The 27,957-nt window shown below is 49.5% G+C and overlaps 1 protein-coding gene across 1 annotated transcript in view; it reads right to left on the bottom strand.

Annotated features, from left to right (window-relative positions):
* Positions 1 to 5,401, bottom strand: part of LOC147103291 (protein lin-28 homolog A-like) — a 417,282-nt gene extending 411,881 nt beyond the window's left edge. Inside the window, exon 1 of the mRNA XM_085963186.1 lies at positions 5,210 to 5,401. Within this exon, the coding sequence (XP_085819312.1) occupies positions 5,210 to 5,401 (192 nt within the window). The remainder of the gene's footprint in view (positions 1 to 5,209) is intronic.
* Positions 5,402 to 27,957: the final 22,556 nt, after the last annotated feature.

Raw genomic sequence — 27,957 nt, 5'->3', positions numbered from 1 at the left:
GTACAGGGAGATCAGGTACGGGGAGACCAGGGAAAGGGAGATCAGGTGCATGGAGATCAGGTACAGGGAGATCAGGTGCAGTGAGACCAGGTACAGTGAGACCATGTACAGGGAGAGCAGGTACAGTGAGACCAGGCAGAGTGACACCAGGTACAGGGCGACCAGGTACAGTGAGATCCGGTACAGTGAGATCAGATACAGTGATACCAGGCAGAGTGACAGAAGGTACAGGGAGACCAGGTACAGTGAGATCAGGTACAGGGAGAACAGGTGCAGTGAGATCAGATACAGGGAGACCAGGTACAGGGAGATCAGGTACAGGGAGACCAGGTACAGTGAGATGTGGTACAGGAAACCAGGTACAGGGAAACCAGGTACAGGGAGACCAGGTACAGGGAGACCAGGTACAGTGGCATCAGGTACAGGGAGACCAGGTACAGCGAGACCAAGTACAGTGAGATTAGGTACAGGGAGACCAGGTACAGGGAGACCAGGTAGAGTGAGATCAGGTACAGGGAGACCAGGTACATTGAGATCCGGTACAGGGTGACCCGGTACAGTGAGATCAGGTACAGGGACAGCAGGTACAGTGAGACCAGGTACAGTGAAATCAGGTACAATTAGAACAGGTACAGTGAGATCGGATACAGGGAGACCAGGTACAGGGAGATCAGGTACAGGGAGATCAGGTACAGTGAGACCAGGTACAGGGAGATCAGGTACAGGGAGACCAGGTACAGGGAGATCAGGTGCATGGAGACCAGGTACAGGGAGACCAGGTACAGTGAGATCAGGTACAGTAAGATCAGGTACAGGGAGGTCAGGTACAGGGAGATCAGGTACAGGAAATCAGGTACAGGGAGGCCAGGTACAGGGAGACCAGGTACAGGGAGACGAGGTACAGGGAGATCAGGTACAGGGAGTCCAGGTACATTGAGATCAGGTACAGGGAGATCAGATGCAGTGAGATCAGGTACAATGACATCAAGTATAGGGAGACCAGGTACAGTGAGACCAGGTACTGTGAGACCAGATACAGGGAGACCAGTTACATGGAGACCAGGTACAGTGAGACCAGGTACAGTGAGATCAGGTACAGTGAGACCAGTTACAGGGAGACCAGGTACAGGGAGACCAGGTACAGGGAGACCAGGTACAGGGAGACCAGGTACAGGGAGACCAGGTACAGGTAGACAAGGTACAGGGGAGCAGGTACAGGGAGACCAGGTACAGTGAGATCAGGTACAGGGTGACCAGGTACAGTGTGATCAGGTGCGGGGAGACCAGGGACAGGGAGACCAGGTACAGGGAGATCCGGTACAGGGAGACCAAGTACAGGGAGATCCGTTGCATGGAGACCAGGTACAGGGAGATCAGGTACAGGGAGATCTGGTGCAGGGAGACCAGGTACAGTGAGATCAAGTACAGTGAGAACAGGTACAGGGAAATCAGGTACAGGGAGACCAGGTACAGTGATATCAGGTACAGGGAGATCAGGTACAGTGAGACCAGGTACAGGGAGACCAGGTACAGTGAGATCAGGTACAGGGAAACCAGCTTCAATGAGATCAGGTACAGGGAGAACAGGTACAGGGAGACCAGGCACAGGGAGACCAGGTACAGGGAGACCAGTTACAGTGAGATCAGGTACAGGGAGACCAGGTACAGTGAGATCAGGTACAGGGAGACCAGGTACAGTGAGATCAGGTACAGGGAGACCAGGTACAGGGAGACCAGGTACAGGGAGATCAGGTACAATTAGAACAGGTACAGTGAGATCAGATACAGGGAGACCAGGTACAGGGAGATCAGGTACAGGGAGATCAGGTACAGGGAGTCCAGGCACAGTGAGATCAGGTACAGGGAGATCAGATGTAGTGAGATCAGGTACAATGACATCAAGTATAGGGAGACCAGATACAGTGAGACCAGGTACAGTGAGACCAGATACAGGGAGACCAGTTACATGGAGACCAGGTACAGTGGGACCAGGTACATTGAGATCAGGTACAGTGAGACCAGGTACAGTGAGACCAGTTACAGGGAGACCAGGTACAGGGAGACCAGGTACAGGTAGACAAGGTACAGGGGAGCAGGTACAGGGAGACCAGGTACAGTGAGATCAGGTACAGGGTGACCAGGTACAGTGTGATCAGGTGCAGGGAGACCAGGTACAGGGAGACCAGGTACAGAGAGATCCGGTACAGGGAGACCAGGTACAGGGAGATCAGTTGCATGGAGACCAGGTACAGGGAGATCAGGTACAGGGAGATCAGGTGCAGGGAGACCAGGTACAGTGAGATCAAGTACAGTGAGAACAGGTACAGGGAAATCAGGTACAGGGAGACCAGGTACAGTGATATCAGGTACAGGGAGACCAGGTACAGGGAGACCAGGTACAGTGAGATCAGGTACAGGGAGATGAGATGCAGTGAGATCAGTTACAGTGACATCAGGTACAGGGAGACCAGGTACTGTGAGACCAGGTACAGTGAGACCAGATACAAAGAGACCAGGTACACGGACACCAGGTACAGGGAGACCAGGTACAGTGAGATCAGGTACAGGGAGACCAGGTACAGTGAGACCAGGTACAGGGAGACCAGGTTCAGTGAGACCAGGTACAGGGAGACCAGGCACAGGGAGACCAGGTACAGGGAGAACAGGTACAGGGAGACCAGGTACAGGGAGACCAGGTACAGGAGACCAAGTGCAGGGAGACCAGGTACAGTGAGATCAGGTACAGTGAGACCAGGTACAGGGAGACCAGGTACAGGGAGATCAGGTACAGGGAGACCAGCTACAGTGAGATCAGGTCCAGGGAGACCAGGTGCAGGGAGACCAGGCACAGGGACACCAGGTACAGGGAGACCAGGTACAGTGAGATCAGGTACAGGGAGACCAGGTACAGTGCGATCAGGTACAGGGAGACCAGGTACAGTGAGATCAGGTACTGTGAGACCAGGTACAGGGAGACCAGGTACAGTGAGATCAGGTACAATTAGAACAGCTACAGTGAGATCAGATACAGGGAGACCAGGTACAGGGAGATCAGGTACAGGGAGATCAGGTACGGGGAGACCAGGGACAGGGAGATCAGGTGCATGGAGACCAGGTACATTGATATCAGGTACAGGGAGACCAGGTACAGTGAGATCAGGTACAGTGCGACCAGGTACAGTGTGACCAGGTACAGTGACATCAGGTACAGTGAGATCAGGTACAGTGAGATCAGGTACAGGGAGATCAGGTACAGGGAGATCAGATACAGTGAGATCAAGTACAGTGAGAACAGGTACAGGGAAATCAGGTACAGGGAGACCAGGTACAGTGAGATCATGTACAGTGAGATCAGGTACAGGGAGACCAGGTACAGGGAGCTCTGGTAAAGTGAGATCAGATACGGGGAGACCAGGGACAGGGAGATCAGGTGCATGGAGACCAGGTACATTGATATCAGGTACAGCGAGACCAGGTACAGGGAGATCAGGTACAGTGCGACCAGGTACCATGAGATCAGGTACCGTGAGATCAGGTACAGTGAGAACAGGTACAGGGAAATCAGGTACAGGGAGACCAGGTACAGTGATATCAGGTACAGGGAGACCAGGTACAGGGAGACCAGGTACAGGGAGACCAGGTACAGTGAGATCAGGTACAGGGAGATGAGATGCAGTGAGATCAGGTACAGTGACATCAGGTACAGGGAGACCAGGTACTGTGAGACCAGGTACAGTGAGACCAGATACAGGGAGACCAGGTACACGGACACCAGGTACAGGGAGACCAAGTACAGGGAGACCAGGTACAGGGAGACTAGGTACAGTGAGACCAGGTCCAGGGAGACCAGGTACAGTGAAACCAGGTACAGGGAGACCAGGCACAGGGAGACCAGGTACAGGGAGAACAGGTACAGGGAGACCAGGTACAGGGAGACCAGGTACAGGAGACCAGGTGCAGGGAGACCAGGTACAGTGAGATCAGGTACAGTGAGACCAGGTACAGGGAGACCAGGTACAGTGAGATCAGGTACAGGGAAACCAGCTTCAGTGAGATCAGGTACAGCGAGACCAGGTACAGGGAGACCAGGCACAGGGAGACCAGGTACAGGGAGACCAGGTACAGTGAGATCAGGTACAGGGAGACCAGGTACAGTGAGATCAGGTACAGGGAGACCAGGTACAGTGAGATCAGGTACAGGGAGACCAGGTGCAGGGAGACCAGGTACAGTGAGATCAGGTACAATTAGAACAGGTACAGTGAGATCAGATACAGGGAGACCAGGTACAGGGAGATCAGGTACAGGGAGATCAGGTACGGGGAGACCAGGGACAGGGAGATCAGGTGCATGGAGACCAGGTATATTGATATCAGGTACAGGTAGACCAGGTACAGTGAGATCAGTTACAGTGCGACCAGGTACAGTGAGATCAGGTACAGTGAGATCAGGTACAGTGAGATCAGGTACAGGGAGACCAGGTACAGGGAGATCAGATACAGTGAGATCAAGTACAGTGAGAACAGGTGCAGGGAAATCAGGTACAGGGAGACCAGGTACAGTGAGATCATGTACAGTGAGATCAGGTACATGGAGACCAGGTACAGGGAGGCCAGGTACAGGGAGGCCAGGTACAGGGAGGCCAGGTACAGGGAGATCAGGTACAGTGAGATCAGGTGCAGTGAGATCAGGTGCAGTGAGATCAGGTACAGGGAGACCAGGTACAGGGAGACCAGGTGCAGGGAGACCAGGTGCAGGGAGACCAGGTACAGGGAGCCCAGGTACAGGGAGACCAGGTACAATGAGAAGAGGTACAGGGAGATCAGGTACTGTGAGAGCAGGTACAGGGAGACCAGGTACAGGGAGACCAGGTACAGGGTGACCAGGAAAAGTGAGATCAGGTACAGTGACACCAGGTACAGGGAGACCAGGTGCAGTGAGATCAGGTGCAGGGAGACCAGGTACAGAGAGACCAGGTACAGAGAGACCAGGTACAGTGAGACCAGGTACAGGGAGATCAGGTGCAGGGAGACCAGGTACAGGAAGACCAGGTACAGGGAGACCAGGTACAGCGAGATCAGGTACAGGGAGACCAGGTATGTAGAAACCGGGGATGGAGAGCCCGGGATCAGATTCAAAGGTCTTCACCATCAACCACATCAACAGCCCCAAGTGAGGAGGTGCGAATGTAGTGATCTGCTATTGGATTACCTGGTGAACAAAGACATCGATGGGAGATTCCATGGGGTCTCCGTCCCGGCCGGTCATGGAGAGGAAACCGAATCCCATCCGGACGTTGAACCATTTACACTGGCCGGTCCCGTATGAGACGGCTGCCTTGGGAGTGTCTCCGAGCTCCTGCTCAGCGCTTTTCGCGGAACCTGCTGCAGGGCGAGATATCATGAATGAAAATCCAGCATTTAATTAAAAACAATCCTTAACACCCACAAACCGCATCTTTCTCTCACACTCACACCCAGAGACACACATACAGACCCCTCCAGCCAGCCGCAGAACACCAGCATCTGTCAAACTAAAGACATTGAAAAGGACTTTAAAAAAAAACCCAAATCGATACAGAACCTCCAAACTGCTGGTTAGAAACGGATCCCATTCCGGTGTCGGTCCCAACACCTCCGCTTCTTCCAATTGTACTGATTGATATCTTCTCTTATTATTAATATCTTCTCTTATTATTATCTTCTCTGCCTCCCTCTCTCTCTCGTGTTCAGTTGTAAATCCTCCAATATATAAAACGTAAAACTTGCTGCAGCTCCCGGGAGCCGCTTAAAGTGAAAGGGAAGAGGATGAGACGGATGGGAGCTATACAAAACATGTTCCCTTTTGAATGGAGGTGGGCGGTAGGTGGGGCTGAAGAATAGAAGCGGATAAACAATGGGCAGCTCGCCCGAGCTCCCTCCCCCTCTCCACACTCACACACACACACACAGCCATAAAAGAAACGATTCAACGGGAGAGGGAATAAAATGACCATCCCCTCATCCCCTCCAGGCAGTGTTAATCCCGGGATAACTCCTGTGTCCCTTTCTTTAAAAAAAAGGCTGCGAGCTGTCCAGATTTGAGAAATGGGCAAATTGCTGGTGAACTCCCGCCTTTGTAAGTTTCGCCAAGAGATGTGTCAGTTTCAGGTACTGAGTCTCACTCTCTCCACCTTGTGTGTGGGGTTTTTTTTTTAGCTCCCTTCCATGTGTACAATTAAAACCTTTCCCGGGATCGATAACGATCACAAATCACCCACTTTGATCCATCGACCATCCCATAATAGAATTATATACATTTAAAATGTGCCTTTTAAACACTCGACCCCCCACCACCCACCCCCACAATATTTATTGAGATTCGGGGAGTTCAGTTGTAAACAACACAATCCGATTGTGGAATCTGCTTCTGTTTTGTGTTTCTGGGTCGTCAGGATAAGGGTCAGCAGCAAAGTTTTATTTTTTAAACTGCGAGAGGTTGAAAGGGAAAATTCGCGGTGCCTTTATCGGTCATTTAACCCAGCTGCAATGTTTCACAGCATTGCTAGCTCACAGGTTAGATACAACATTCAGGGACAATTAACTGGCCTGTCTCTGGTTACAGACACACACACATTCTCACTCACACCTAGACACGCACACACATTCTCTCTCACACACACACTCTCCCACACTCACACACACTCTCACTCACACACACTCACTCGCACACTCTCTCACACTCTCTTTCACACACACTTACTCACACACACACTCACTCACACACACACTCTCACAGTCTCTCTCAGACACTCAATTCAATTAAATTCAATTCAAATCGCTTTATTGGCATGATAAGGTACATCTTATGTTGCCAAAGCATCGAAAAACATTTATGGTTGAACACATAAACGCAGATCTATTCATACAGTGTATAAACAGATATATCCCTGAGTGTATAAATATACATTCGTATAATTTGTATATACACTTTTGTTAGGTTTACTGGTTGTCCCTCTGTTTATGGCAAGCTGTAACATAGTGTGCCGCTAAGGTTACACAGTTTCTCTGTTCCCCTAGTAGGTATGGGAGTTTTTGGTCGTCATTCAAATTTCTGAATTCAGGGCATATTTGTGAGAATTTTTGGTAGAAATTCTCCCTGATGCCCTGATATTTTCCACAAGCTGTGAGGAAGTGCATCTCTGTCTCCACCACTCCCTGACTGCAGTGAGAGCATATCCTGTCCTCTCTTGGCAGCCGGGTCTGTCTGTGTCTGCCTTTTTTGATCGCCAGGCTATGTTCACTAAGTCTGTACCTTGTCAAGGTTTTTCTCAGTTTGCTATCCTTTACCATGGTCAGGTATTCAGCCATGTTGTATTGTCTGTTTAGGGCCAAGTAGCAATTGAGTTTGTTTTGGGATTTTGTTGTTTCTGCCCAATATGACAGGTATTTTTCCTTTTGCTTAGTGACAATTGTGTTGGGTCGAATTCTCTGTGCTACGATGTCACTGTCCTGGGGCTGGTTATTGTTAGTAGTGTTAGTGGTTGCTTCACTGAGTCCCAGGACTAGTTGACTGAGGGTATTCTTCTTTATGGTCCTCTCTTGGCATTTCAAGGCTTCGTAATGATAGCAGTGGGGGTTGCTCATTTTTAGGTGTTTCCAAAATTTGGTGGCTCTTTTTTGGATAGTGATTATTAGTGGATATTGGCCTAGTTCTGCCCTGCATGCATTGTTTACGGTTTTCCTTTGAGTCCGGAGGATACTTTTACAGAATTCTGCATGTAGGATCTCAATTGGATGTTTGTCCCATTTTGCAAATTCTTGTTGTGTTAGCGGTCCCCACACTTCACTGCCATAGAGTGCAATTGGTTCAATTACTGATTTAAAAATTTTGAGCCAAATGCTAATTGGGATTTCTATTTGGATTGATCTTTTTATGGCATAGAAAGCCCTTCTAGTTTTCTCTTTCAGTTCATTCACAGCCAGATGAAAATTTCCCGTAGAGCTGATTTTTATGCCCAAGTATGTGTAGTTAGTGGGTTGTTCGATTTTAGTTGTTCCTAGTGTGAAATTTATTCTGGGTCCCTGATGTCTGGATCTTTGCTGGAACACAAGGACTTTGGTTTTTTGGGGGTTTATTGTCAGGGCCCAGGTCTGACAGAATGACTCCAGCAGGTCCAGGTTCTGCTGTAGACCCTCTTTAGTTGGTGACAGCAGAACCAGGTCATCTGCATAGAGGAGGAATTTAACCTTGGATTCATATAGGGTGAGGCCGGGTGCTGTAGATTGTTCAAGTAGTTTTGCCAACTCATTTATGTAAATATTAAAGAGTGTCGGTGAGATGGGCGAGCCCTGCGTCACACCACGCCCCTGTGGGAAGTATTTTGTTTGTTTGTCTCCAATTTTAACTGCACATTTATTGTTTGTATACATTGATTTAATTACATCATGTTTTTCCCCCTACACCACTTTCAATAAGTTTCAAGAATAGACCATCGTGCCAGATGGAATCGAAAGCCTTCTGGAAATCTATAAAGCAGGCAAAAATTTTGCTTTTGTTTTGATGAACATGTTTGTCAATTAGGGTCTGTAGGGTGAAGATATGATCTGATGTTCTATAGTTTGGTAGGAATCCAATTTGGCTTTTACTCAAGACATTGTGCTCCTCAAGGAAGTTTATAAGTCTTTTGTTTATGATACTACAGAAAACCTTCCCTAGGTTACTGTTTACACAGATGCCTCAATAGTTATTTGGGTCAACTTTGTCCCCACTTTTGTATATGGGCGTTATGAGTCCTTTGTTCCAGATATCAGGGAAGTAACCGACACTCAGAACCAAGTTGAGGAGTTTCAGTATAGCCAATTTCATTTTATCGTCCGTGTGTTAATCATCTCGCTTAGGATGCCGTCTGCACCGCAAGCTTTTCCTGGTCGCAGGTCTTTGAGTTTTTCAATTAGCTCTTTTTCAGATATTATGGGGTCTATCGGGTTTTGGTTATCTTTTATGGTAAATTCTAGCTTTGCCAGTTTTTCGCATATTTGGTATTGCTCTGGTCTTAGTGTGTTTTTCTGGTATAATTTTTCAAAATGGTTTTCCCATGTGTCTCCGTTTTGAATGGCCAATTCGTCGTGTTGTTTTTTGTGTAATGTATTCCAGTTGTCCCAGAAACAATTGGAATCAATGGATTCCTCAATGGAAATGAGTGTATTCTTAATATACTGCTCTTTCTTGGTTCTGAGTGTGTTTTTGTATTGTGTTAGTGCCTGACAATAAGTAAGGCGTAATTCCTCATTTTCTGGTTGTCTGTGTTTTTGGTTTGATATTTTTCTGAGTTTTTTCCTCATGTTCTGGCAATCGGAGTCAAACCATTTTTTGTAGTTTTTTGTTTTGGGTTTGTTCTTGCGAACTTTCAAGTTTGACATTGATGCCAAATTATCAAAAATATTATTTAGGTTATTCACTGCCCGGTTTACACCTTCTTTATTGTGTGTGTATGTATTTTCCAGAAAGGTGTCCAAGAGAGCTTGAGTTGTTTTGTTGCTAATTGCTTTCTGGTATTTTTCCGTGCTGTTTTTGGCCCATCTGTAAGATTTTTTAATGTTGTACAGTTTACTGGGTTGTGTTTCTGTGTTGGTTGTTTCTGTCCTTTCAAGATATGCAGTAATTTGACTGTGGTCTGACAGTGTTGTTTGTGGTTTGACTGTGAATGTTCTGAAAGAGGATGGGTCTAGATCTGTGATCATATAGTCTACGGTGCTGAAGCCAAGAGGTGAGCAATAGGTGGGTCTTCCTAGGAAGTCTCCCAATAACCTACCATTGACAATGTACAGACCCAGGCTTCGACAGAGCTGCAGGAGCTGTTTTCCGTTAGCATTTGTCTGTTTGTCGCAGTTATGCCTATGTGGATGGGAAGGGAGATCAAAGTGGTTATTCCCAAATATGTAATTATTCCCATGATTATTGGTGAAGTCTGGTTCTTCGCCCGTTCTTGAGTTGAGGTCCCCACATATCAACACATTTCCCTTGGCCTGGAATTGGATAATCTCCCTCTCTATGTTGGAGAAGGTGTCCTCTTTGAAGTACGGGGATTCTGTCGGGGGGATATAGAGTGTGCAAATGAAAACATCTTTCATGCTAGAGATGATGCCCCTCTTAATTTTGAGCCATAAGTGGTTTTCGCCCTTTTTTATAAATTCAATGTAATTCCTAAGCTCTGCTTTAATCCAAATCAGTATGCCTCCAGATTCTCTGCCCTGGGTTACTCCTGGCAATTTATTGGAGGGGACCACCAGCTCTGTGTACCCAATGGGACAGCCAGTGTGCCCTTCTCCTCTACACCAGGTTTCTTGTAAAAAGATAATATCTAGATCTTTAATCTCATCTAGGAACTCTGGGGTCCCACTTTTCATGCCAAGCATAGAAGAGCGTAGACCTTGGATGTTCCAGGTTGAGATATATAAGGATTTCATGCTAAAATTGATCTTTTACACTCACTCACACACACACACTTGCTCTCACACACACTCTCTCTCTCACACTCACACACACTCACTCACACGCACACTCACTCACACACACACACACTCACTCACACACACTCTCACTCACACACACACACTCACTCACACACTCTCACTTACACACACACTCTCACTCACACACACACACACTCACTCTCACTCACTCACACACACTCTCACTCACACACACACACTTGCTCTCACACACACTCTCTCTCTCACACACACACACACTCACACGCACACTCACACACACTCACACTCACTCACACTCACACACACACACTCACTCACACACTCTCACTTACACACACACTCTCACTCACACACACACTCACTCACACACTCTCACTTACACACACACACTCACTCACACACACACACACTCACACACTCTCTCTCACACTCTCTCTCACACACACTCACCCACACACACACTCTCACTCACACACACACACACTCACACACACTCACTCACACGCACACTCACACGCACACTCACACACACTCACTCACACTCACACACACACACTCACTCACACACTCTCACTTACACACACACACTCTCACTCACACACACACTCACTCACACACACACTCACTCACACACTCTCACTTACACACACACACTCTCACTCACACACACACTCACTCACACACACACTCACTCACACACTCTCACACTCTCTCTCACACACACTCACCCACACACACACTCGCTCTCACACACACACACTCTCTCACACACACTCTCACTCACACACACACTCACTCACACACTCTCACTCACATACACACTCGCTCTCACACACACACATTCTCTCACACACACTCTCACTTACACACACATTCTCACTCACACACACACTCCCTCACACACATTCTCACTTACACACACATTCTCTCTCACACACAGACACACTGACACATATTCTCTCTCTCACACACACAAACACACACACAAATTCTCTCTCACACACTCACTCACACATTCTCTCACACACACACACACTCACACCTAGACACACACACACATTCTCTCTCACACACAGACACACTGACACATTCTCTCTCTCACGCACACACTCACACACACAGACACACTCACACACATTCTCTCTCCCACACACTCACTCACACATTCTCTCACACTCACACACTCACTCACTCACACTCTCTCTCACACTCTCTCTCACACACACTCACCCACACACACACTCTCACTCACACACACACTCACTCACACACTCTCACTCACACACACACTCGCTCTCACACACACACACTCTCTCACACACACTCTCACTTACACACACACTCTCACTCACACACACACTCTCTCACACACACTCTCACTTACACACACATTCTCTCTCACACACAGACACACTGACACATATTCTCTCTCTCACACACACAAACACACACACAAATTCTCTCTCACACTCTCACTCACACATTCTCTCACACACACACACACACTCACACCTAGACACACACACACATTCTCTCTCACACACAGACACACTGACACATTCTCTCTCTCACGCACACACTCACACACACACACACACACACACACAGACACACTCACACACATTCTCTCTCCCACACACTCACTCACACATTCTCTCACACTCACACACACACTCACTCACACATTCTCACACACATGCACAAACACTCTCTCAAACACTCATACACACAAACACTCACACACTTTCTCACGAGCTGCTCCCTAATAATCCACATACCAACCCCATCCTAACCTAACACTGGCTAATGACCGCGAGAAACTACCTGTCAATGGAATAATGGATGGGTGAGTTGAGAGAAAGAGAGATAGAGGGAGATTCTCACCCCGGTTAATTTGGCTGCAAGGTGGTCAACTGGCTGGTCTGCCTCGGCCTAGGTCATTTGCAATTATGGCCCCCTTCATGACACATTCCTTTGATATCTCAGGACCTCCCAGGCGCCGAACAACTGTCTCAAAAAAGTTTGAAATTCCAATTCTGTCTCAATCTCACCTCGTCCAAAATTATAACTGTGAAAAAGGGAATTATGTAAAAAGAGGAAAAGCTGATTGTGTCAGTGAATGTGTGTGCATGTGTAAGAGTGTGTGTGTGAGAGAGTGTGTGTAAGAGTGTGTGTGTGAGAGAGTGTGTGTAAGAGTGTGTGTGTGAGAGAGTGTGTGTAAGAGTGTATGCATGTGTAAGAGTGTGTGGGGGAGAAATTCATTATAGCCTAGGAATGGGCAGTAACTCTTGAAACGTTTGAGAATTAGCGCCAGGCGCTAATGCTTCAGACTGCATGCAATATTCAGTCTCATTGCACAAAGAAAGGATTGGAGCACCAAATCAAACGCTAATGGCCTTGCTCAATGGCGTTAAACTCGAAGCGCTGTCTGAGCTGGAGACTCAAGTGCTGCACATTATTGGGCAACAGGTGGTGGGCGCCATGGCCACTGGCGATGTTGACCCCCTTTGGGATAACAACAGTATGTTCATCCCTACTCCTTCTTCTCACATCCCACTTCCCCCTCACCCCATAAGCGTTTCACACTTTCCAGCTAATCATGCTGCATGCATGCATTTCTCCCTTCCTGCCCCCCTCCCCTCACCTTAATCTGACTCTTGTGCCTTTATGCTTTCAGATAATGAGCAAGCACTGGAGCAGCCTGACCCTGAGGGCACCGTTGAGTGCGAGGTGAGAGAAGAGGAGGAGGAGGAAGAACACACCGCGTCACTGCGTGTCTCACCCGCAGGCACCAGCTCAGATACTGGCACTACGCGTTCTTTAGAGGCTAGTATAGTAGCGGGATCTGCACAGGGTGATGCACCGGGGATGAGCGAGTTGCAGCAAGGCCAGGGGGAAAGGGTAGCTCGGGGGCCAGCTCCCCAAAGGGTGAGTTCATGCGCGAGTTCTGCTGCACAGGACTCAGAGAAGGACCTTGATGGGGAGGCCTTTAGAAGAAGGGTGATGGGCACGCACACGGAGATGATAGGTGCAATGGCAAGAGTACCTGAAAGCCTCTCGGCAATGATAAAGAGCGTGGTGGAGTCTGCCTCCAAAAGTTGCACTGAGCTCTGCGCACACCATGGAGCCCATCATTTCCAGTCTGCAAAGGATGGCGGACTCCCAGAGAGACCGTGGTGACCCAGACCCGATGCCGCGTGTGATGAGCGATCTGGCAGATTCCATTGCAACACAGGCGGAAGCGACGCAACATCTAAGTGCTGTAATGCAGTCCATGCTTGGTGCTATCCAATCTCAGACTTCTCTCATGCAGTCTCAGCTTGATGCAACGCAAGCTCTGACTGCTGTCATCATGGCTGGGTCTACCACTGTCGACTGGGGCTTTCACAGTGTCGCAGCAGGCCAGCAATCTGTGTTACAACAGATTGCTAGGGATGCTGAGGTGCTGCTCCGGGGGAGTGGCAGTGGGTCAGTGGAGCAGGAAGGTGCTGTCCTCTCTCAGGATGACAGCATTCCTGCTCCCACCACTGCCCCTCCGCCATTACCCTTGTCACTGCCTGTCATCCAGCCAGCCCAGACTGCTGCTGCCCATGCTGAGGTGGTGCAGCCTACAGCCAGGCCTTCTAGGCCCAGAACTGGTTGAGGGCATCCTGCAAGGCCATCTGAAGTCTCCTGCATGGACACTCAGCAGCCTTCCACCAGCCCTGCTGCAGCCACTGGGCCAATATTTTGTAGGAGCTCTAGAGTAGCCAAAGGCACAGTAACGAGAGGCCCTAAGGGATTGGACAAGGGTGAATGGGTAATATTGTTGTTGTAAATATGCGTTCACTGATTATTGATAAATGTAATAATTCAGTTTGGATTATTTTGTGGTGTCTCTCATTTCAGCTTTGCGCTGTGATACGCCCTGCGACAGGGATGGAATGATGGGGATGTGGTGAGCAACGGGGATCTGGGGTTTAATTTATTGGAACCGCAGTCTGATAAGGCGGTCAAGGACTGCCCTTCTGATTGAGTGGCTGCCTCCTCCCTCGCTCATGTTCCTCCTCCTCCTCATCCTCCTCCTCCTCCTCCTCTCCCTCTTCCTCCTCCTGAGGTGGTCCCGCAATCGCTGGTGGCAAGGGCTGGGCCCTCATGATGGCCAAGTTGTGGAGCATGCAGCAGACCACGATGAAATGGGACACCCGCTCAGTCGAGTACTGGAGGGCTCCTCCCGTGTGGTCAAGGCAGCGGAACTGTTGCTTCAGCAGGCCGCTGGTCTGCTCAATGATGTTCCTGGTGGCAGCATGGCTCTCATTATATGAGTGCTGAGCAGGAGTATTGGGGTTGCAGAGGGGAGTCATGAGCTAGGTGAAGAGTGGGTAGCCCTTGTTACTGACCAGCCAGCCGTGAGCTTGATGTGATGGCTGGAAGCGTGCTGGCACACCAGTCTGGTGCAGGATGAAGGCATCGTGGCTGCTGCCAGGATAGCGGGCATTCACACTGAGGATTTGCTGTCTGTGGTCGCACACCAACTGCACATTAAGTGAGTGGTAGCCTTTGCAGTTACGGAAGACCTCAGGATTGTTATGTTGTGCCCACAAAGCCACATGGGTGCAGTCAATGGTGCCCTGCACCATGGGGAAGCCCGCTATCCTGGCAAAGTCACATGCACATTCGTCCTGCTTCTCTCTGGTGATGGGAAAGGAAATGTAGTCCCTTCTCCTACTGTAGAGAGCCTCTGTGACCTCCCGGAGGCAGCGATGGATGGCGAACTGCAAGATGTTAGCTATATCTCCTGTTGCAGACTGGAAGGATCCACGAGCAAAGAAATTGAGGGCGACGGTGACCTTGACTGCCACTGAGAGAGCTGTGGTCGCCCTGATCTGAGGCTTGAGGTCTGGTTGCAGGAGATGGCAGAGTTCTGTGACCACCTCCTTGGTGAAGCAGAGCCTTCTAATACACTGCTCCTGGCTTAATTGGAGGTAGGAGAAGTGCTTTCGGAATACCCTCGGAGGGTAAGGCCTCCTGTTGAGAGCCCTGATGGCCCTTCCCCTCCCTCTGGGCACATGTTCCAATCTTTCTCTCTGCCTGCGCTCCCTCCGCAGTAGATCCTGGAGGGCGAGGTCGACTACCAGTACAGCCCCCATTAATGTAACCAAGTGTAGCACTTTGATATGTTGTGAGAATAAAAGTAACTAAATGTTAGTAGCCACAAAACTCCTGATGCTAAACAACCTTTAAATGACTGAATTAAACTGTTGCACAATGTCAAACTGACAAGGAAGGAGCACTAACCTGACAGCTGTGATTCATTACTCATGATCCCTTTAAGTAGCGCCCCCTGGAGCCGGCATCCGCCTGTTTGACATCTCCTCTCCCTGTCGATGTCGGGGCGAGGCACTAAGGCAGGGGGTGACAATTAATTTTGCAGATCGGGCACCCAATGAGCATTGCACGCTCACTGATGCCACGAACTGCCTGGCGCTGAGGTCCCCAGCGGTAACGCATAGCGACGGTGCTATGGGGGGGGCCGGATTTGGCGTGCAATGCTGGATTCACCTCGCCCTGGCACTACAGTATCATTGCTCCATTAGCGCCCATGCCAGGCGCTAACTGGGGGTGCTAGCCAACTGAATTTTCCCCGAGTGTGTAAGATTGTGTGTGAGATAGTGTGTGTGTAAGAGTGTGTGTGTGTAAGAGTGTATGTGAGTGTGTGTAAGAATGTGTGTTTGAGAGTGTGTGTGAGTGTGAGTAAGAGTGTCTGAGAGTGTGTGTGTGTGTAAGAGAGTGTGTGTTTAAGAGTGTGTGTGTAAAAGTGTGTGTGAGAGTGTGTATGTGTGTGAGAGTGTGTGTAAGAGTGTGTGTTTAAGAGGTTGTGTGTGTGAGTGTGTAAGAGTGTGTGTTTGAGAGTATGTGTGTAAGTGTGTGTGAAAGTGTGTGAGAGGGTGTGTGTGTAAGTGTGTGTGTGCAAGAGTGTGTACGTGAGAGTGTGTGTGGGAGTGTGAGTAAGAGAGTGTGTGAGAGTGTGTGTGTAAGAGTGTGTATGAGATTTGTGTGAGAGTGAGAGTGTATGTAAGAGTATGTGTGAGTGTGTGTGTGTGTGTAAGAGTGTGTGTGAGTGTATGTGAGTATATGTGTGTGTAGAGTGTGTGTGAGAGCGTGTGTGTGTGGTTGAGAGAGTGTGTGTGAGTGTGTGTGGGTGTGAGAGTGTGTGTGAGTATGAGATTGAGAGTGTGTGAGTGAGAGAGTGTGTGTGAGTGTATGTGTGCGTGTGTGAGTGTGAGAGTGTGTGAGAGAGTGTGTGTGTGAGAGTGTGTGTGTGAGAGTGTGAGTGTAAGAGAATGTGTGAGACTGTGTGTCTGTGAGTGTGAGAGGGTGTGTGTGTGTGAGTGTGTGAGAGTGAAGGCACCGAACACCTCGAGTTTCTTCACCGGGAGCAAGTGGAAGCCAAGCGCAGGCAGCGCAAAGAGCACGCATCAACCCAAGCACCCCACCCAAGCCATCCCTTCAACCACAGTCTGCCACACCTGTGACAGAGTGTGTGTGTGTGAGAGAGTGTGTGTGTGAGTGTGTGTGTGTGTGTTTGTAAGAGTGTGTGTGTGTGAGTGGGTGAGTGCGAAAGTGAGAGTGTGTTTGAGTGTGAGAGGGTGTATGTGAGAGTGTGTGTGTGAGAGTGTGTGTATAAGAGTGTGACAGGGTGTCTGTGAGAGTGTGTGCATGTGAGTGTAAGAATGTGTGTGAGTGTGTGTCTGTGAGTGTGCAAGAATGTGTGTGACTCTGTGTGTATGAGAGTGAGTGAGAATGTGAGTGTGAGATTGTGTGTGAGTGTGAGAGGGTGTGTGAGTGTGAGAGGGTGTGTGTGAGTGTCTGTGAGAGGGTGTGTGAGTGAGAGTGTGTACATGTGAGAGTGTGAGAGAGTGTGTGAGTGTGTGTGTGTGTAAGTGTGTGAGAGTGTGTGTGGGTGTGTGTGAGAGTGTATGTGGTTGTGAGTATGAGAGTGTGTGAGAGTGTAAGAGTGTGTGAGTGTGTATGGGATTTCTGTGAGAGTGAGTGTGTATGTAAGAGTGTGTGTGTGTGTGTGAGTGTGTAAGAGTATGTGTGTGAGTGTGTAAGAGTATGTGTGTGAGTGTGTGTGTAAGAGTGTGTGCATGAGAAAGTGTGTCCGAGAGAGTGTGGGTAAGAGTGTGTGTGAGAGTGTGTGTGAGAGAGTGTGTGTGTGTGAGAGACTGTGTGTGAGAGTGTGTGTAAGAGAGAGTGTGTAAGAGAGAGTATGTGTGTAAGAGTGGTGAAAGAGTGTGTGTGAGTGTGTGTGTGTGTGCGAGGGTGTGTGTGAGTGTGCGTGTGAGAGGGTGTGTGCGTGAGAGTGTGTGCATGTGAGTGTGTGTGTAAGAGTGTATGTGTATGTGTGTGTGAGTGTGAGGGTGTGTGTGTAAGTGTGTGAGAGTGTGTGAGTGTGTGTGTGTGTGTGTGTAAGTGTGTATGAGATTTCTGTAAGAGTGAGTGTGTATGTAAGAGTGTGTGTGAGAGAGTGCGCGTATGAGTGTGTGTGTGTGTGTGTGAGTGTGTGTGTAAGAGTGTGTGCATGAGTGTGTGTGAGAGTGTGGGTTCTTCTTATCGTGTCCATGGACAGTCTATACATAGCCCAGCCAGAACTGGACACATTTTTGCGCCTTGTTGTTGGATTCGGCAAGATCTGCAACATTGCAGGGTTCCTCTAACGATGGGCATTGCAGGAGATGTTGCATAGTCTGTGCCTCAGTTCCACATTCACAAGTTGTCGGGCTGGTTGAATATCCCCATTTGTTTAGTGACACCTTTGAGCAACCTACACCGGTCCTAAGTCTGTTAAGGCACTTCCAGATTGCCCAGTTGCAATTAGCTCCTGGGGGAAGGCTTTCATCAGGTAAAATTTCCATCGCTGGGGGTTGTTCAAGACTGGCGAGCCGGTCTTTCCACAAGGCGATGCGGGCTTCAGATGAGGTTGATTGTAATGGAACAACACTGTTCATTAAGCTCTTCCTTGACTTTAGGCGGCTGGGTGTAGGTGTATGACAATGCAGAGGGTGCCTCTCATCTGATGTTTGACGGAGTCGCTCTTTCTTGCTGGCTACCGTTCTTCTTATATCAGGGGGAGCGATACCCGCCAGGATATATAGGCTGTTGGTGTTTGTTGGTTTTAAGCAACCTGTGATAAATCGGCAGCTTGCATTCAGAACGATATGACTGTGTGAGTGTGAGAGAATGTGTGTGAGAGAATGTGTGTGTGTGTGAGAGAATGTGTGTGTGTGAGAGTGTGTGTGTGAGAGAATGTGAGAGAATGTGTGTGTGTGTGAGAGAATGTGTGTGTGTGTGAGAGAATGTGTGTGTGTGAGAGTGTGTGTGTGAGTGTGAGAGAATGTGTGTGAGAGAATGTGTGTGTGTGTGAGAGAATGTGTGTGAGAAAGTGTTTGTCTGTGAGTGTGTGTGTGAGTGTGTGAGAGTGTGTGTTTAAGAGTTGTGTGTGAATGTGTGTGTAAGAGTGTGTGTGAGAGTGTGTGTGTAAGTGTGAGTATGTGTATGAGTATTTAAGAGTGTGACAAGAGAGTGAGATTGTGTATGTGTGTGAGTGTGTGAGTGTGAGAGAGTGAGCGTGTGAGTGTTTACTCCTCTAAACAATGGAACAGAAAGAAAATATTTGAGAGAAAAAAGAGACAGTATTGTAAAACACTGATCTTACATCACATCTACAAGATCGGACGCAAGAATTGCAAAGGGAATATGGAGGAACTATATCTCAGTAAAATCATCCATTGTTTTAAACAAATAAATCTAAAAATCTTCTCTGCAATAAGTAACCATCTAAAACATCACTTTGCTTAAAAGGTTTAAACATTTTTTTGGTGGATTTATTTCTACACTCGTTGCTCCCGAGTTTCTTGCATCCGGTGCCTTGACTTTACCGAGTGAATGTTGAATCTGCGGGCTGCTGTTTAGCGGGCAGTGGGGTTTATCTGAACTCAGTGTCCAGCTCCGGGCTATGGAGTCACGGCCTTAAACAGCCTCTGACTCACTCGGGGTCAGTTAGCGAGATGAGTAAAATCGATTAGTGTCCTCGTATATATAAAACGTTTAAAAATAAATATCTCCCGGAAGAAACCATTATGGGAAACGAGAAAGAAAACACTTTAAAGAAATGAGGTGGATTTCAATGACTACAGATTGTATTCTGACCTTCAGTGCATCAGTCAGGGGGATATTATAATGTTATAATATCACTGAGGACACGGGAGTCAAAGCAGGTTTAGTGGGTTTAAAATTACAAGTTAAACAGGTCCATTGGCGCCGAGATATTTTACTGTTGATTTCGACGCGATGAATGTTTAATAAACGGGAAGACTTTTTAAATAAAAGGGAATCGTGATTTTAAAAAAACTGTCCAAAAATTCCTCTGGGGCGTTGATGCGTGCCCACAGGTCGGTTAAACCACGAGTCCTGCAGGAGCACAGGGGGCCTGGTCTTATCTGGGGAACTTGCCCCGTTACAGATAGAAACGGGATTTAATATCTATAATTATTAAAGATAGATTTGTTTTTTCAAATCGATACACAAAGCGATCGAAATAATGACAATCAGCGGTCCTGATCGATCCGCGTTCCTCTACATATATCGACAACCGATATATTTCATTCTGCCTGGGATGCTGAGGGCTGCGGGATGTTTAAAGGTGACCAGTCTCCACAGGTCAATTCTGAGCGGCTCTTTCATTTCCTGTGGGTGCCAGGGCCGGACAATGGCAGGACCTGGGATGGTGCGGTTAAAGGACAGACACTGGCAGCCACTGTATCCCGGCCCAGACTCCAGGGAAACAAACGGCGCATTCTCTCCGCACTTAATTACAACCAGACCATTGGGAGCCAGAAAAAGAACTGACCACAAGACAGGCCCCCCTCCCCCAAAACACTGACCCTGACCCCGGCCCCTCCCCCAAAACACAGACCCGAGCCCCTCCCCCAGAAACACTGACCCCCTCCCCCCAAAACACTGAGCCCGGCCCCTCCCCCAAAACACTGACCCCAGCCCCTCCCCCAGAAACACTGACCCCCTCCCCCCAAAACACTGAGCCCGGCCCCTCCCCCAAAACACTGACCCCAGCCCCTCCCCAAAACACTGACCCCAGCCCCTCCCCCAAAACACAGACCCCAGCACCTCCCCCAGAAACACTGACCCCCCTCCCCCCAAAACACTGAGCCCAGCCCCTCCTCCAGAAACACTGACCCCAGCCCCTCCCCCCAAAACACTGACCCCCTCCCCAGAAACACTGACCCCAGCCCCCTCCCCCAAAACACAGACTCCAGCCCCTCCCCCCAAAACACTGAGCCCAGCTCCTCCCCCCAAAACACTTACCCCCTCCCCCAAAACATTGACCCCAGCCCCTCCCCAAAACACAGACCTCAGCCCCTCCCCCAAAACACAGACCCTAGCCCCTCCCCCCAAAACACTGACCCCCTCCCCCAGAAACACTGACCCCAGACCCCTCCCCAAAACACTGACCCCAGCCCCTCCCCCAAAACACTGACCCCAGCCCCTCCCCCAAAACACTGACCCCCTCCCCAAAACACTGACCCCAGCCCCTCCCCCAAAACACTGACCCCAGCCCCTCCCCCAAAACACTGACCCCAGCCCCTGCCCCCAAAACACTGACCCCCTCCCCAAAACACTGACCCCAGCCCCTCCCCCCAGAAACACTGACCCCAACCCCTCCCCCAAACACTGACCCCAGCCCCCAAAACACTGACCCCAGCCCCTCCCCCAAAACACTGACCCCAGCCCCTCCCCCAAAACACTGACCCCAGCCCCTGCCCCCAAAACACTGACCCCCTCCCCAAAACACTGACCCCAGCCCCTCCCCCCAGAAACACTGACCCCAACCCCTCCCCCAAACACTGACCCCAGCCCCCAAAACACTGACCCCAGCCCCTCCCCCAAAACACTGACCCCAGCCCCTCCCCCAAAACACTGACCCCAGCCCCTCCCCCAAAACACTGACCCCAGCCCCTCCCCCCAAAACACTGACCCCAGCCCCTCCCCCAAAACACTGACCCCAGCCCCTCCCCCCAAAACACTGACCCCAGCCCCTCCCCCAAAACACTGACCCCAGCCCCTCCCCCAAAACACTGACCCCAGCCCCTCCCCCCAAAACACTGACCCCAGCCCCTCCCCCAAAACACTGACCCCAGCCCCTCCCCCAAAACACTGACCCCAGCCCCTCCCCCCAAAACACTGACCCCCTCCCCCAGAAACACTGACCCCAGCCCCCTCCCCAAAACACTGACCCCAGCCCCTCCCCCCAGAAACACTGACCCCAACCCCTCCCCCAAACACTGACCCCAGCCCCCCAAAAAACTGACCCCAGCCCCTCCCCCAAAACACTGACCCCAGCCCCTCCCCCAAAACACTGACCCCAACCCCTCCCCCAAACACTGACCCCAGCCCCCCAAAACACTGACCCAGCCCCTCCCCAGAAACACTGACCCCAGCCCCTCCCCAGAAACACTGACCCCAGCCCCTCCCCCAGAAACACTGACCCCAGCCCCTCCCCCAGAAACACTGACCCCAGCCCCTCCCCCAGAAACACTGACCCCAGCCCCTCCCCCAGAAACACTAACCCCAGCCCCTCTTCCCCTCCCCCCCAGAAGCAATGCGAGGGGAGACAGATATAAATTATATTAAGATATATAAACACCCGGGTAATTAAATAAGGCTCAATGGTATAAGGAAACAAATTCTTTCAAAAATACTGTTTTCTTTCATTCAATATAGCCTTATTCATTTCTTATTGGGGAAAAGTATCAGTAAAATATCATTTTTTGGCAATGTGTTAGGCAGCTGCCTCTTATTTAACCCCGAGTTATCCCGGATCCAGGGACTGCGGGGAGGGCCGCCAGCGCCTCCTGGCGGATCGCTTCCAACCCATCTGCTCGGGGACATCTCAACACGGACACACAGCATCGCATTTCACAGTATTTCAAACTCGAATTTAAAAGTTCCCATGCCTTCCAATTGACAGCAGTTTTGATGCATTTTATAGGTCCCGCACACTGGGTGGCACCCGAGTATTTATTTATATATATGTGTATGTGTGCGTGTGCGTGTATATATGTGTGTATATATTTTTATATATATATATTACAACCGCAATTAAAAAATGCAGGTTATCATAGTGGTCTTATTGTAGCTTGTATATATATACAAATATAAATACTCACAAGCTACAATAAGACAACTATTATGTTAACCTGCAACTTTTAAAATGATGTTCTATTTCTATTTTGAATGTAATAACCGAGCCAGTGGAATGCGTACTGACTTGGACAGAAGTCCTCAGTTTTTAAACATCCCCCCGACAAAGGCCAGGCTTTGAGTTGCTATCTCCCTCCCGATTTCCTATCGCTTGTTACCCTCCGACTACCTCCTGATGTGTCGGGATAATTGTATTGGAGCCAGCCCTTGATTAGTGGACGTGCAGTGAGACACGGAGTGTTGTACTTCACAAAACCGAATTACTGTCCCGCCTTCACACACTGTGTGCCTCCTGCCTTCCCTCTTTCTCCTCTGTTCTTCACCAAGGAGAGAGATGGTGTATTAATTGTAATGTATATAACTTTAAGGGGGGGAACTATCTTTTACAGCTCATGTATACTGCAGTACCGGCAGTGACCACACCTGTATATAGCACTGAGTAGTACTCTGTACAGATCAGTTCCAGTGTGAGCCACGTTTAGTAAACACCTGTTGTATCGTTCTCATGGACACAACATTGGCGACGAGGCAAGTTCGAACCGACCTGCAACTCTGCATCACCTCCCGGGGATTCGTTCCTGGAGATCAGTGGATTGGAGGTCAAGGCCAGAGACTCGGGCGTCGACCACGGGCAACCGCCCAGTCATCCAGCAGAGACTCGAGAATTGCGGGGGAGGCTGTCGAGAGCCAGGCTTGGCTTTCCAGTCGAGGTGGTCCAGCGAAACGGGCTGGCAACAGGTAGTGCGCAGACCCTTCCTGGACAGCGGCGGGCTAGAGCCCGACCGAGCGGCACAGCAAAGGGCCGAGCAGCGTCGACGGGGAGAGAGAGAGAGGGCAGAGCGCACAGGGCGCAGCCGGTGTTCAGGGGCTGAGCAGCGTTGAAGAGAGGGAGAGAGAGACGCACAGAAACCCGCAAGGTGCCACCATTGCCACGAGGACCGCCGAGAGCGGCGTTGGCAGCAGCGCAGGAGAAGCGCGCAAAACCTACAGGGCGCCGCCATTGCCACGAGAACTGCCGGGAGCGGCGTTGGCAGCAGCGGGGGAGGAAGGAAAGCGCGGGAGACGCCATTTTAAGCCATTGGGAGACGCCATTTTAAACCACACCCAAAATGGCGAAGAGTGGCAGTATCACCGCATTTGACAATGAAGTCGAAGATTGGACTACATATGTCAAACGAATAGAAGTATACTGCAAGGCAAATGAGGTGTCAGATGACAAGAAAGCGTCAGTATTGTTAAATTTAATGGGTGCAAAGACGTATGGTTTATTACAAAATCTAGTAACCCCAACGAAGCCAATGGAAAAGAGTTTTGAAGACATAGTAACGATACTACAGGAACATTTAAACCCCACACCGCTGCTGATAGCAGAAAGATTCAAGTTTCACAAACGGAACCAGCGTAAGGATGAAAGCAATGCTGATTATTTAACAGAACTGCGCAAACTACCGAAACACTGCCAGTTTGGAGCGGGACTGGCAGATACCTTAAGGGACAAGTTTGTGTGTGGGCTTCAAAGTGAAGGAACCCAGAAACGGCTTTTATCTGAAAAGGACCTTACGCTGGAAAAGGCTTTCAGCATTGCGGTATCATATGAAGCAGCAGCACGGGGCGCTGCAGAGATACAACAGAGACTGCAAGAATATGGCACAAACGAAATGTCATATGGAACAGAGAAGTGCTATCGCTGCGGCAGAACAACACATGACCAGAATGATTGCTGGTTCAAAGACAAAGTGTGCAGACAGTGTGGAAAAGTAGGACACATAGCACGAGTCTGCAGGTCGGGAAAGAAAACCAGCAATAAGAAACCTACCAAAGGAAAGTACAAGAAGGTACATAAGATGACGGAGAATAGTTCAGATGAACAAAAGAGTGATAACGACTCCGAAAGCAGGGAACTGAGTTATCTGAAACTACATAATGTGATCACAACGGAGGATCACCGAACCATTTGGGTCACTCTCAAGATAGCAGGAGTCCAGGTAAAGATGGAATTGGACACAGGATCAGCCCTAACAGTCATATACCGACGGGACTACGAGCGGCTATTCTCACACATACCCTTGAGAGACACAAAAATTATTTTGAAGATGTACACGGGGCAAAAAGTCTACCCCAAAGGAAAAATAAGGGTGACCGTTATATATAACGGTAAGGAAACACCAAAACTAGACCTGTATGTATTGCAAGATGGAGGACCACCATTACTGGGATGTGAATGGATCCGGAAAATACAACTGGATTGGCATTCCATACAGGCACTGACTGGCTGACAAAAAGGATGATGACATCACACCTGGGCGACTGTCAAAGATCCTAACTGACGTGAAAGAAGTGTTCCAGCAAGGACTCGGAACACTAAAAGGCATGACAGCGACGATTAAAATTGAAGAAAACGCAAGCCCAAAATTTTTTAAGGCCAGACCGGTACCTTATGCGATCCGCCCAGCCGTCGAAGCAGAGCTGGAGAGTCTGGAACGTTCAGGTGTACTGTCCAAGGTAGACTGGAGCGAGTGGGCTACACCCATCGTCCCTGTGATGAAAAAGTCGTTGAGCAGCACGCCTGGGGAACCAAGGAAGGTTCGCATCTGTGGGGACTTTAAGGTAACAGTGAACCCGGTCCTTCACACCGTAGAATATCCACTTCCGTGGATTGAAGATATTTTCGCCTCGCTATCTGGAGGGAAACACTTCACTAAGATTGATCTGGCCCAGGTGTATCTGCAAATGGAGGTCGAAGAAGCATCAAAAAAATACCTCACAATCAACACCCATAAAGGTCTCTACCAATACAACCGGCTGGTATTCAGGGTAGCATCAGCTCCGGCTATTTGGCAGAGGGCAATGGAACAAGTCCTGCAAGGGATCCCAGGGACCCAGTGTTATTTGGACGACATCCTGGTCACGGGCAAAAATGACAGTGATCACCTTGCCAACCTGGAGCAGGTGCTCACTAAATTGCAGGAATATGGGCTCCGAGCTAACCGCCACAAATGCGAGTTTTTTAAAAAACAGATCTCGTATTGTGGCCACGTTATCGATAAAGAGGGGTTACATAAGTCCCCAGAGAAGATTGAGGCAGTAGTCAAGGCTCCAGCACCGGAAAATGTGTCACAACTGAGGCAGCACGTGGCACAGTGGTTAGCACTGTTGCCTCACAGCACCAGGGACCCGGGTTCGAATCTGGCCTCGGGTGACTGTCTGTGTGGAGTTTGTACATTCCCCCCGTGTTTGCGTGGGTTTCCTCCGGGTGCTCCGGTTTCCTCCCACAGTCCAAAGATGTGCGGGTTAGGATGATTGGCTATGATAAATTGACCCTTAGTGTTAGGGGGATTAAATACGTGGGGTTACGGGGATAGGGTGGGATATGTGTTGGTGTAGGGGTTACGGGGATCGGGTGGGATATGTGTCGGTGCAGGCTCGATGGGCCGAAATGGCCTCTATCTGCGCTGTGGGGTTTCTGTGATCTGTGAACTGAGGTCGTTCCTCGGGCTGGTAAACTACTACCATAAGTTCTTGCCAAATTTGTCTACAATACTACACCCACTGAACACCCTACTGCAAACTGGGGTGCCATGGAAGTGGAGTGACGAATGTAGACGAGCTTTCCAGAAGAGCAAAACACTAATCACATCGAAAGAGGTATTGGCCCATTACAACCCAGCATTACCAATTCGGTTGGCATGTGATGCGTCACCCTACGGCATTGGAGCGGTGCTGTCGCACAAATTCTCGGACGGCTCAGAGAGGCCAATAGCCTTTGCGTCACGATCACTAACCTCAGCCGAGCGTAACTACGCCCAGATTGACAGCGAGGCCCTCAGCCTAGTGTGGGGAGTGAAAAAGTTCAATCACTATCTGCACGGGCAGAAATTCACCTTGCTGACTGATCACCAGCCTCTTGTCTCCATTTTTAATCCGAAGAAGGGCGTTCCGGTGATGACTGCGCAACGACTACAAAGATGGTCACTTTTTCTAGGGGCGCACCACTATGAGATTGAATATAAGGGCACGAAACAGCATGGAAATGCTGATGGGCTATCACGCCTGCCACTGCCTACTGCGGAGGAAGCACCAGCAGTGGATCCTGTCGAAATATTCCATTCAACTATAGTTGAATACCAACCGGTAACTAACGCTTGTATTGAAAAGGAAACCTGAAATGACCCGACACTGTCTCGGGTATATGATTTGACGGTGAAGGGATGGCTAGCACATGGCGACTCACTGTTGCCAGCATTCTCGACAAGGAGAGAACAGCTGTCAGTGTGCCGGGGGACCTTGATGTGTGGATCCCAAGTGGTAATTCCACCCAAGTTAAGGGATAGAGTGCTCAATGAGCTTCATGAGGGTCATCTGGGAGAGGTAAAAATGAAAAGCCTAGCCAGGGCTTATGTGTGGTGGCCGGGAATCGATAAACAAATCGAGGACCTGACCAAGAGCTGCTCAGGATGCCAGAAAGTCCAAAATGCACCACCACAGGCCCCTCTACACCCATGGGAGTGGCCCTCATCTCCATGACAACGGGTGCATATTGATTTTGCTGGTCCATTCATGGACTCAATGTTTTTAATAGCCGTGGATGCGCACTCGAAATGGCCTGAGGTCATCAAAATGTCCTCCACCACCACGGAGAAAACTATTGCAGTCCTACGGACCATTTTTGCCAGGAATGGCTTGCCAGAACAGATTTGCTCCGACAACGGACCACAGTTTGTGTCCGAAGAGTTCCGGAGGTTCTTGAAAAAGAATGGGGTAAGGCATTACACATCCGCCCCGTATCATCCAGCCAGAAATGGATTGGCTGAGAGGTTCGTACAAACCTTTAAGAAGGCAATAAAGGCTATGTACAATGACAACATTCCACTGCAGCACAAGTTGGACAATTTTCTATTCGCCTACCGGAATGCGACACATGCAGTCACCAACCAGGCCCCAGCCATGATGTTCTTTAACCGAAGGTTAAGATCTCGCCTGGATTTGCTCAGACCAAACGTATGAAGAGATGTTGAGAGTAAGCAATTCCAGCACATCCATGAGAAGCCAACAAGGAGCTTCAATGTAGGGCAACCAGTCTTGGCCCGCGACTACCGAACAGAAAAATGGCAGCCAGGAACAATATGCACACGGCAGGGCCCACTAATGTACACAGTGGACGTTGGGGAGAGCATCGTGAGACGCCATGCTGACCAGATCCTAGAGTCACAGGAACAAGTCAAC

The sequence above is a fragment of the Somniosus microcephalus genome, chromosome 20 (assembly GCF_052327205.1).
Source record: "Somniosus microcephalus isolate GS21.2 chromosome 20, FLI_Smic_1.0, whole genome shotgun sequence".
NCBI lineage: Eukaryota > Metazoa > Chordata > Chondrichthyes > Squaliformes > Somniosidae > Somniosus > Somniosus microcephalus.
The sequence above is the reverse complement of the archived record's forward strand: the minus strand, read 5'-3'. Positions and strand labels throughout refer to the sequence as shown.